A 12,430-nucleotide genomic window follows, 5' to 3' on the forward strand; every position below is an offset into this window, starting at 1 on the left:
TATTTGGAATGAAAACAATGACTCATAAAATGTAGTACTCATAAAATGAAGCTTTTAAAAATTAATAGAACACTATAAATACTTTAATATCAATATATTTATAAATATGGCTGAAATTGACAGCTATCTTAAATATAAACTAAACTGACTTTTTTTTAAAAAGCATGTATGTTATGTGCATGTGTGGCCAGTTTAAAAAGTGCTTAATAACAAAAAAGAAAAGGAGACTGAATTAGACTTATATTTAAAAAATATAATCAATAACTAAAAATATTTCCAATTCTTCCCCCAAACCAGACTTAAATGTTTTTAAAGATTCTTTTTAATATTAAAACTCTGAGACCAAAAAAAAATTGAAGGCTCTGATTCCTTCAATGAGGCTAGCAGAAAAGGGCAAGGAAAATACTGACAAACCCAAACCCACAGTAAATAAAAGATACAAGCTACCTGTATGAGAGGTATACATGAGGTATGTACCTTTTGCACAGATCCATGTGATTATAGATATGAACTTAAGTGAGTATGCTGTATTCTTCAAAGTGGTACAAAGGATGCATTATCCCTGAAAGAATGGAACTAAAATACAAATCAATTTCCAATAGCTTTCTCTTGGAATTATCATTAAATATTAAAGAAAGATTAATGTGTCAAAAAAAAAAGAGCTCTTCAATATTGTGTGATTTTTTTTCTTAATTTAGAAAGTTTTTTTTTTTTTTAACAAAATGAGTTGTGGAAAAGCTGCTGTAGTATCTTATAGCTATTTTACAAGTACACTCATAATTTCATGGGAGAAAATAATCACAACTCAGAAATTTCATTGTGCAATAGAAAAAATACAATCACTCAAAGCTATATATTTTGAGAACCAATATAAAATGGCAAAAAATAAATATCTTTTGCAATTTAAAGTTATAGAATTACTCCTTCAGTCATCCAAGAACCAAGAAGTAAGTTTTTATTAAAATGAAATAAAAGCACTGATAGCTATGAATTCACCCGGAGGATATAACTAACCACTGGCGATACAGTCATTTATAGAGAACACTGTCATTTTGCCTTCATAATGCATTTTCTCCCTGCTGATACCAGACTGTAGATTAAATTTAAATGACACACAAAAAAGCTAACATCATCTCCTCATGAGTTAATATTATCTCCTCATGCAGTATTTCCTAAAACTACTAAGTGTTACAGCCTTTTCTAAAGGGAAATATTAGAAGGGGAAAAAAGAGACAGATTCATCCAATCTAAAAGTCTAAATTAGCTCTTGCCCTAATTGCATTCATGTATCACTGGCAAAGCTACTTTATTTAATTTGAGGGAAAGCAAAAAAGTATTTAATTACTGAAACATAACATTACAATATTTAATTACATAAAGATAACTGTGAAATATATAGCTTATGGAAGGGATCATCATAACAAAATATTTGCTATATTTATTTATGCAATTTTACAAAGCTTTTAAAACTAAAACTTCTCTCCACATTTTATTATAGTGCATATATAATCTGCTTAAGTAGATAAGATAATTTGTAATTGACTAGGAACAGAGAGTAAGTGATATTTAGCATTATGATAAAGACTAGAAGTTATCTGTCCATCTCACACTCATTACTACTGATCTTAAACTTTATTGCCAAAGTCTGCATTAGAATTCCTCTAAATTTCTGTACATCACACTTTGAAGGTACAGCAACAATAAGAGGCTGATTAAATAAATAAATCTATTTCAAGGGGATAGTTATTTTATTGACACTATATTCATATAAACAAGAAATCAAGCATTACATAAAGCAAAGAAACTAGACATATGTCACTAAATCCAAGTGTCAGTTTTCCTTCAACTAATATAATGTGAATTTAATAATTTTGGGAATAAAGCACAAATTTGGGTTTGATTTGGGTTTGGAATCAAATTCTAGTACTAGAACTGCACATTTCCTTAAAAACACTTTCTTGTGTCTTCCAGTGTTTGGTAGTCTGGCATTACAGAAATAGCTGCTGTAGTATTCATAACTTTGTTCATGTTATAAATATTCCATAATAATTTTTCAGGGAAGTAACTAATATAAGGCAATATGTATAGACCCACCACCCAGTTTAAGAAGAATATTACCATTACCTTTGATGTCCCCCGTCTTTCCCTATTCACTCTCTTCTCAGTTCCCTCAGACATAGCTACCCTGACTATCGGGTATACTGGTCCCTATCCACCACCTATATCTCACCACAGACTATACTGTTAATTTTGCAGCATGTTTCAGTTCAGTTCAGTTCAGTTGCTCAGTTGTGTCCGACTCTTTGCAACCCCATGAATCGCAGCACGCCAGGCCTCCCTGTCCATCACCATCTCCCGGAGTTCACTCAGACTCACGTCCATCGAGTCCGTGATGCCATCCAGGCATCTCATCCTCTGTCGTCCCCTTCTCTTCCTGCCCCCAATCCCTCCCAGCATCAGACTCTTTTCCAATGAGTCAACACTTCGCATCAGGTGGCCAAAGTACTGGAGTTTCAGCTTTAGCATCATTACTTCCAAAGAACACCCAGGACTGATCTTTAGAATGGACTGGTTGGATCTCCTTGCGGTCCAAGGGACTCTCAAGAGTCTTCTCCAACACCACAGTTCAAAACCATCAATTCTTCGGCACTCAGCCTTCTTCACAGTCCAACTCTCACATCCATACATGACCACTGGAAAAACCAGAGCCTTGACTAGACAGACCTTAGTCGGCAAAGTAATGTCTCTGCTTTTGAATATACTATCTAGGTTGGTCATAACTTTTCTTCCAAGGAGTAAGCGTCTTTTAATTTCATGGCTGCATTCACCATCTGCAGTGATTTTGGAGCCCAGAAAAATAAAGTCTGACACTGTTTCCACTGTTTCCCCATCTATTTCCCATGAAGTGATGGGACCGGATGCCATGATCTTCGTTTTCTGAATGTTGAGCTTTAAGCCAACTTTTTCGCTCTCCTCTTTCACTTTCATCAAGAGGCTTTTTAGCTCCTCTTCACTTTCTGCCATAAGGGTGGTGTCATCTGCATATCTGAGTTATTGATATTTCTCCTGGCAATCTTGATTCCAGCTTTTGTTTCTTCCAGCCCAGCGTTTCTCATGATGTACTCTGCATATAAGTCAAAGAAGCAGGGTGACAATACACAGCCTTGAGGTACTCCTTTTCCTATTTGGAACCAGCCTGTTGTTCCATGTCCAGTTCTAACTGTTGCTTCCTGACCTGCATACAGATTTCTCAAGAGGCAGGTTAGGTGGTCTGGTATTCCCAGCTCTTTCAGAATTTTCCACAGTTTATTGTGATCCACACAGTCAAAGGCTTTGGCATAGTCAATAAAGCAGAAATAGATGTTTTTCTGGAACTCTCTTGCTTTTTCCATGATCCAGCGGATGTTGGCAATTTGATCTCTGGTTCCTCTGCCTTTTCTAAAACCAGCTTGAACATCAGGGAGTTCACGGTTCATCTTATATAGATGGAGCCATACTATATATATATATTCTTCCAATGCATGCTTTCATCATTCAATACTTTGTTCCAGATTTTAATCTATATTTTCTCAGCTTTCACAGTTATCTTCACTGCTGTACGGTATTTCATTAAATGAATATATCACAATATATGTATTGATTTTACTGTTGGTGGAAATTTCTGTCGCTTCTGGTGTTTTGCTATCATACAGTTTTGCTCTTCTGGCTCTTGTATATATCCTGTGTATGTGTGAGGTCTGGCTTGGAGGGAATACAAGCCTTCAACTTTTAGAAATAACACCAAGCTATTTTTCAAAGTGGCTGCACCATTTGCGCTTCCCCCCTCAGTTCACCACTATTCCACTTGTTCTACATCCTCACCAACACTTGAAATTGTTAGTCTTTGCATTTTTGCCAATCTCTTTGTGTACAGTAGTAACTCATTGTGGTTTCATTTATTTCCCCGGCTAATAAGACGACTGTATGCCTGCTTTTCATGTTACTAACCATCAGATTTTCATTTCTGTAAGGTGAAACTCAAGTCTTCGGCCCATTTTTCTACTGGATTATCTTTTTCTTATTGATTGAAAGCATTTGGTATAAATTTTGGATATCATTCCTTTGTCAATTTTATGTGTTTTAAATATCTTCTCCCTGTGGCATTTTTCATTTTCATTATATTTTGATCAAAAAGGTTCTTAATTTTCATGTAATTGGCTTTTTCTTTCCAATCTTTCTTTTACAGTTTCTGCTTTTTGTATCTTATTTAAAAATATTTCCCTACTCTAAGGTCATAAAGGTTTTTTATTATATTTTCTAATAGTTTTATAATTTTGACTTTCACATTTAATCTAACTGGAATTGATTTTATGTATGGTTTGAGGTACAAGATCTATTTTTTTTTCCCCCCCAAAAAACAACAAACTGTCCCAGCACCATTTACTGATAAGAAATCTTCTTCTCCACTGACAGGCAATGACAGTTATGGCCCAAATCAAATGAGCATGTACATAAGCCTGAATCTAAGATTTCTTTCAGTTTTAAAGCTCTATTCAACTGAAAGCACTAAAATATTTTGTGAAAATAAATCAACAATTGGTTTTAACTCCAAGAATTTTTTTTTTTAAAGAACACCAAATGGTAAAAAAAAAATCCTGACTTGGAAAATGTGATGAAAAAAAAAAAACCCCTAATGCATAGGATTCAAAGAACCTGAGTTCTAATTCCCACTGAACAACTTGCTGACTATGTAGAATTAGACATTCTAAGCTGTCAAAAGCAACAGTACCAAGAAAAGTATAAAATTATTTACCTTTTTTTCATGTATATAATCTACACACTAAAAGTTCAGTAAAATTATACCAGATAATATTGAAAAGATAAACAAAGGTATAATTTAAGTAAATAAATGTTATCATTCCAAATTTTAGTTTTATATCTATAACCTAATGTGAAATATTTGCTCTAACTTCTAATTTTGTATCTTCCACAATTTGGTGTTCAAAAAGCAACTGTTTACTTACATAAGCACAATCTAACTAAAGACCAAGTGAGGTGAAGAATGTTTTCTAAAAGGTGTCTTCTTTGATTAAGCATTGATTAAACTCCCATACAGAAATCTGACCCACTTTATAAGGGATCAAGTTTAACTCAAAGAAGAAATTTTCCACTAATAAAATCACCTTTGTTTATTTTACATTATCAATACTCTTTTAAATAGTCATAGAATTTCAGAATATAGCTGAATACTTTTCATCCAAGCACCGACAACTCCAACTAAGCAACTTTTTTAAGCCAATTTGGAAAATATTCTAGGTACAGAAATCCATTAAAACAAGCCTAGAACACTTAAGTGACTTTGGTTGCTGCCCCATCCCCCTAAAACTAACCATTACACCGTAGGTGCTTTCTTATAGAATCTTCTTTGTAATATCCACTCATGAACAAAATCGTAATGTATACATGAACTGGTAGTCACCTTTCATTAAAATTCTAACTACTTAAATGTAACACTGCCCCATGGGGAAAAAAGGAGCTGAAATAGTTTAAATCTTTATCTCCCAGTTATCTTCTGGCAATAAGGGAAACACACTCTAACATTAATTCCCTATTTTCATAACTTTAAGAATAAGCCCCTCCAATCAGGAGCTGGAAAAAGGTGAGAGAGAAAAAGTTAAAATAAATCATTAATGACATATTTACCGGTTTGATTCGAAGCTTACCATCCACCACTTCAAGAATGGCATGTCTTCTGGACACTCTCTTATCTGTTATCTACAGGGGGAAAAAAAATTAACATTTCAAACACAGTCACCTTCCTAAAAAAAAAAAAACAAAAAACAATAACAACAACAAAAAACCCCACAGCAATGTTTCTGAAATTAGTAGACTAGATATGAAATCTATTACTCATTTGATGACTATATATTGAAATGACTGTCCTTGGGGAATACATATCGAAAACAACTCAGAGATTAAGGGACCTCCCAAAGTCACAGAAAAATAAACAGTGAAGCAGAGACTCAAGCTTGGAACCTAATAGATCCCAAAACCTTTCACGATCATTTCAAGACATATTTTTAGCAGGGATTATCAATAAAATTTACAAGATGAGAAAAAAAATCTATATAATATGTATGTATCAGGAAACATTTCAAATACAGAAACTATACCGTGTATTATAATGAAAAAAGGTCTTAACAAGCAGCAGTCTGGTAAATGTAAAAAGCTGTGCACTTTTACGTTTGGTGTACACTTCTGCATACCGAAGTTTAAAAATTGCTTGCCCTTTAAGTGTTGAAATTGCCAAGTAACCCTTCCCTACATGGCTATTAACACAACAGTTAAGAAGATTATCTTCATGATTTATAGTTTTATGTAATAAAAATGTTTCAATCATCAACTTTACTTAATAGTATAATTATTTGGCCTATTTCTTCATTACCTTAGTATTTATCACTTCATCTCTAACCTTATCCACATCAGGACCAAAATTATCAGTAAAAACAGACTGCAGCAAGGCCTAAATTCAATTAAATCCACTCAGTTCAATTCAGTTCAGTCCCACTGGTTCTGCAAAAACTTGCAAAAATACGAAACTTTCAGGAATCCGTACTCATTTTTTTAACCAGAGAGCAATTCCACATTTATGGCTGTTCAGTTCAGTGGCATCCAACTCTTTGCAACCTCATGGACGGCAGCACGCCAGGCTTCCCTGTCCATCACCAACTCCCCGAGAATACTCAAGGTCTTGGCCATTAAGTCAGTGATGCCATCCAACCATCTCATCTTCTGTCATCCCCTTCTCCTCCCGCCTTCAATCTTTCCCAGCATCAGGGTCTTTTCAAAAGAGTCAGTTCTTCGCATCATGTGGCCAAAGTATTAGAGTTTCAGTTTCAGCATCAGGCCTTCCAATGAATATTCAGGACTACTTTCCTTTAGGATGGACTGGCTGGATCTCCTTGCAGTCCCAGGGACTCTCAAGACTCTTCCAACACAACAGTTCAAAAGCATTAATTCTTCAGCACTCAGCTTTATAGTCCAACACTCACATCCATACATGACAACTTGGAAAACCATAGCCTTAACTAGATGGACCTTTGTTGGTAAAGTAATGTCTCTGCTTTTTAATATGCTGTCTAGGTTGCTCATAACTTTTCTTCCAAGGAGCAAATGTCTTTTAATTTCATGGCTGTGGTCACCATCTGCAGTGATTTTGGAGCCCCCAAAAATAAAGTCACTGTTTCCACTGTTTCCCCATGTATTTGCCATGAAGTGATGGGACCAGATGCCATTCAGATTTCCTGAATGTTGAGTTTTAAGCCAACTTTTTCACTCTCCTCTTTCACCTTCATCAAGAGGCTCTTTAGTTCTTCTTCACTTTCTGCCATAAGGGTGGTGTCATCTGCGTATCTGAGGTTACTGATATTTCTCCTGGCAATTTTGATTCCAGCTTGTGCTTCATTCAGCCCAGCGTTTCTCATGATGTACTCTGCATTAAGTTAAATAAGCAGGGTGACAATATACAGTCTTGACGTACTCCTTTCCCAATCTGGAACCAGTCTTTGTTCCATGTCCAGTTCTAACTGTTGCTTCTTGACCTGCATACAGATTTCTCAGGAGGTAGGTCAGGTGGTCTGGTATTCCCATCTGTTTTAGAATTTTCCACAGTTTATTGTGATCCACACAGTCAAAGGCTTTGACACAGTCAATAAAGCAGATGTTTTTCTGGAACTCTCTTGCTTTTTCAATGATCCAACAGATGTTGGCAATTTGATTTTTGGTTCCTCTGCCTTTTCTAAATCCAGCTTGAATATCTGGAAGTTCACGGTTCACATATTGTTGAAGCCTGGCTTGGAGAATTTTGAGCACTACTTTGCTAGCGTGTGAGATGAGTGCAATTGTGCAGTCGTTTGAGCATTCTTTGGCATTGCCTTTCTTTGGGATTGGAATGAAAACTGACCTTTTCCAGTCCTGTGGCCACTGCTGAGTTTTCCAAATTTGCTGGCATATTGAGTGCAGCACTTTCACAGCATCATCTTTTAGGATTTGAAATAGTTCTGTTGGAATTCCATCACCTCCACTAGCTTTGTTCATAGTGATGCTTCCTAAGGCCAACTTGACGTATGGCTGTGACTATCCAAAAATAGTAACATCAAGCATCACAGTAAAATAAATTCCACATATGTGACTTTTTCACAAAGCTACAGTTAATTTTTAGGACATTTTCTAAAATTAAATATCTTACAGGTGCGTTTGTTCACCCAGTCCTGTCTGACTCTGCAATCTCATGAACTGTAGCCTACCAAGTTCCTCTGCCCATGGGATTATCCCAGCAAGAATACTGGAGTGGGTTGCTATTTCCTCCTCCAGGGGATCTTCCAGACCTAGGGATCAAACCGGCACCTCCTGCAGCTGCTGCACTGGCAGGAGGGTGTTTTTTTTTTACCACTGAGCCACCTGGGAAGCCTATTTAAAATACACCCATTATTAGCTACAAAGGCTAATTCTGAAAAATTATATATAAACTATTAGCCTATTCAATCAGAAAAGAGAGGATAGAAATTTGGAGGCTCCTATATTCTTCCCATAATGTGTCTTAGTGGGCCCAAAACAGCAGTCATCTGATAATCCACTTCACCATTCACACAGATTTTATCATTGGCATAGAACTTTCACTTAAATGTTGAGCTACACCATAATGCTATCATAAATGTTATTCACATTTTACATATTGGAAATTGAAAGTCCAGAGAATTTTAGTTGCTTGTGTAGGTCACTCTTCACAGAGTTAGTAAGTACTCCAATTCCATAATTAACAAAAATAAATATGTGAGGAAGAGTCATGTATTATTACTCTACACCTACATGTAATCAATCAGAAATAGTTTCAAGAACTGCAAATTATTCTGAGGTTAAGGAGTAAGAAGTTTCTATTTATAACTTGGGGAGTAATATCTTATTGTTAACTTCAATTATACAAATTGATCTTCTAACCAACAGAGTAACAAACTGTCAAATATAAAACCATGACATATAATTATAGTTCCTGTAATAGTCCAACTTGGGTTTCTTTCATTTTCAAGCCATATTTTTGCAGAAAGCAATAATATAAAGGTTTAATGACCTCTAGTGGACACATGTTTCTTCAACAGTGTGATTTCACTGCAAGCTGTGTATTTCTATAGTACCCACACAAGTGCTTTAAAGAGTCTCTGAAATTAACATCATTCAGGCATTCAGCTACAACTGTCCCTTTTATGCCACACCTCTAAATAATGAGTAAGTTATAAAACAATCAAAAATTGTTACAAAACAATTCAGTTGCTCAGTCATGTCTGACTCTTTGCAATGCCATGGACTGCAGCATGCCAGGCCTCCCTGTCCATCACCAACTCCCAGAGTTTACTCATGTCCATTGAGTTGGTGATACAAAACAGTAATTCATGCTTTTTCAATAGAGAGCTTAAAGGTTTAACAAATGATGTTTAAAGCTTATTTTAATTTCAGGATGGGGGTAGTAAGGGGCTTAAAAGAGTAAGGTCATAAACAGATCCCAAAGATCTGATGACATGCTTTGCTGCTGCTAAGTCACTTCAGTCGTGTCCAACTCTGTGCGAGCCCACCACGGCAGCCCACCAGGCTCCCCCATCCCTGAGATTCTCCAGGCAAGAACACTGGAGTGGGTTTCCATTTCCTTCTCCAATGCATGAAAGTGAAAAGTAAAAGGGAAGTCACTCAGTCGTGTCCGACTCTTCGTAACCCCATGGACTGCAGCCCACCAGGCTCCTCCGTCCATGGGATTTTCCAGGCAAGAGTACTGGAGTAGGGAGCCATCGCCTTTGGATGATCTGCTTTATGTAACAGCAATCAGTGCTTTTTGTGCAGAGTAAATATCTACACATTTTTATTAACATACAAACTGTAATGGCAATTATTTATCAAGACCACAGCACTGTTCTATATTTATCACATATATTTTTTCCCATCATCACAAAACCTGTGGAGGACACTACCGTCTTTATTTTACAGGTGAGAAACGGAATGGCAGAGAGGTTACAGAGCCAGTGAGCAGAGGAGAGGGGCCAGGATTTGTGATTTAAAGACACCTTCGCTCTTAGTGCTATACTGCTTCTCTCATTATCATTATGTAAAACATCTTTTTAGATGATTTAACATCAGCTTAACTATTTAAACTAGAACATATTTAAAAACTAGAAATAAGACAGAATGGCTATTTATTAAGCAAGTAGACGTTCTGGGAAAACTCAAGCCCTAAATAAAGCTTCAAGAAGCCTTCAGACTTTCATATGGTCCTGTTTATTCTAAGAGCACACCCAAGTCTAATGAGACGAGTTACGTGAATTCCCAGTTGTCTATTCACAGCAGACAATAAACTGCACAGGGTTTAGTAGAGAGTGCACTGACAATGATGTTGGTCTGCAAGCGGAAAGAGGTTAAAGAAAAGCAAAGAAATGTAAGGACTCAAAGTAGTACACTGGTTAGAGGCTACTGGGAGTAGGTTGAAAGGCGTAACATCCTTCAAAAGGTACTAAAGGCTTACTATGGAGAACAGTATGGAAGTTCCTTTAAAAAATAAAAACAGAGCTACCCTAAGACCCTGTAATCCCACTCCTGGGTATATATCCAGAGAAAAACATGATCAGAAAGGATACGTGCACCCCAGTGTTCACTGCAGCACTGTTTACAATAGCCAGGACCTGGAAGCAACTTAAATGTCCATCAACAGGAGAATGGATAAAGAAAATGTGGTACATATATACAACAGAATATTAGTCAGCCATTAAAAAAGAGTGGAAAACTGCCATTTGCAGCAACATGGATAGACAGTGTTATACTGAGTGAAGTAAGTCAGAGAAGGAGAAATATCGTACGACATCCCTTACATGTGGAATCTAAAAAGAAATGATATTACTGAACTCACAAAACAGAAAAAGACTCACGTACTTAGAGGATGAACTTATGGTTGCTAGAGGGAAGGATGCGGGAAGGAACAGTTAGGGAGTTTGGGATGGACATGTACACACTGCTATGTTTAAAATGGATAATCAACAAGGACCTACTGTTTAGCACATGGAACTCTGCTCAATGGTATGTGGCAGCCTGGATGGGAGGAGAGTTTGGGGGAAAATGGATACATGTATACCCATGGCTGTCTGTCCCTGTTCACCTGAAATTATTACAACACTGTTTGTTAATCGGCTATACCTCAATACAAAATAAAAAGGTTTTGTGTTTTGGTTTTTTTTTTTAAAAAAGATACTTACAACTTGTCTGTTGCTAACTAATTTGCAACAGAGAAAGAGAAAGTACAGGTGGCAAAATGTTAACAAGTAATCTAAGTTAAGGTTACATAGGTGTTCTTGAACCAGCCTTTCAACTTTTCAACAGGCCTGAAATCTTTCAAAATAAAAAGTTGAGAGGAAAATAGTTCATATTTTTTAAATGTTGATACATTTTTATTTGGTACTAAAAGGATTATCATTAGGTTATTGAAAAAGCAGTAAACATGATAGAAGCAGTGTGACATGATAATTGAAGTATGATTTAATTTGCAGCTATGCCACTGAAATTAATAAACTTCTATCAGTTATATCTACTTTTTCTCTTAAACTTCTTTGATTTAGACTAAGCTCCACAAACTGGGAGCCAACACTCAGGAAATCACTCAGTATCTTTTTTAAATTTGTGCTCTGAAGAGTACAGGTGCCCTCCATCTCCTCAGAGTCCCTAGCACTCCCTATAATCTTCCAATTAGTCCATTCCACTCCTCTGCATACCTGGCCTCTGCAGGCATTTCAATTTGTAACTCATGATTTAAACTACACCCAAACATTTTAGATGCCAATTCTTCACACATATCATGTATACCAGATGCTACTAGTTGCTTAATCAATATCCATTCATTTCTTCTTTAACACTAATTTTACTTAAATTTTGTTTAAGGTAACACTGAAGTGAAGTGAAGTCACTCAGTCGTGTCCGACTCTTTGCAACCCCATGGGCTGTAGCCTACCAGGCTCCTCCGTTCATGGGATTTTCCAGGCAAGAGTACTGGAGTGGGTTGCCATTTCCTTCTCCAGGAGATCGTCCCGACCCAGGGATTGAACCCGGGTCTCCTGCATTTTAGGCAGACGCTTTACCATCTGAGCCACCAGGGAAGCATCACATCCAGTTGAAAACATCCAAAAGCCGAGAAGTCCTCATCGCTGTAGATGGCTCAGATACTTATTTCGAGCCAAGCACAAACCAAAGAGTGTGTATTAACCATGTTTTCTAGTTTCTATATCCGATGCTTTGGTATCTAAGACTTTGCTGACTAGAGAAAGACTATTTCTAAAGAGACAGTAAAAGACTTACCTGCAAGGGCAACCTTCATATGCAAATGAACCCATTCAAAGCCATACCCCAACCTTGGCTTTACCTGATT

At 36.6% G+C, this 12,430-nt stretch overlaps 1 protein-coding gene across 19 annotated transcripts in view; it reads right to left on the reverse strand.

Annotated features, from left to right (window-relative positions):
* Window positions 1-12,430, reverse strand: part of APLF (aprataxin and PNKP like factor) — a 98,347-nt gene that overhangs the window by 76,419 nt on the left and 9,498 nt on the right. For 14 of the 19 annotated variants that reach the window (XR_011255613.1, XR_011255614.1, XR_011255615.1 and 11 more), the window contains exon 2: window positions 5,683-5,754. Coding sequence is in view for 15 of the 19 variants with exons in the window: in XM_069582970.1 (XP_069439071.1) it covers window positions 5,683-5,754 (72 nt within the window). In the remaining 4 variants the exon portion in view is untranslated. The remainder of the gene's footprint in view (window positions 1-5,682; window positions 5,755-12,430) is intronic. The other 5 variants (XM_069582974.1, XM_069582973.1, XM_069582975.1 and 2 more) reach the window with 1 other exon arrangement.

The sequence above is a fragment of the Ovis canadensis genome, chromosome 3 (assembly GCF_042477335.2).
Source record: "Ovis canadensis isolate MfBH-ARS-UI-01 breed Bighorn chromosome 3, ARS-UI_OviCan_v2, whole genome shotgun sequence".
Lineage (NCBI taxonomy): Eukaryota > Metazoa > Chordata > Mammalia > Artiodactyla > Bovidae > Ovis > Ovis canadensis.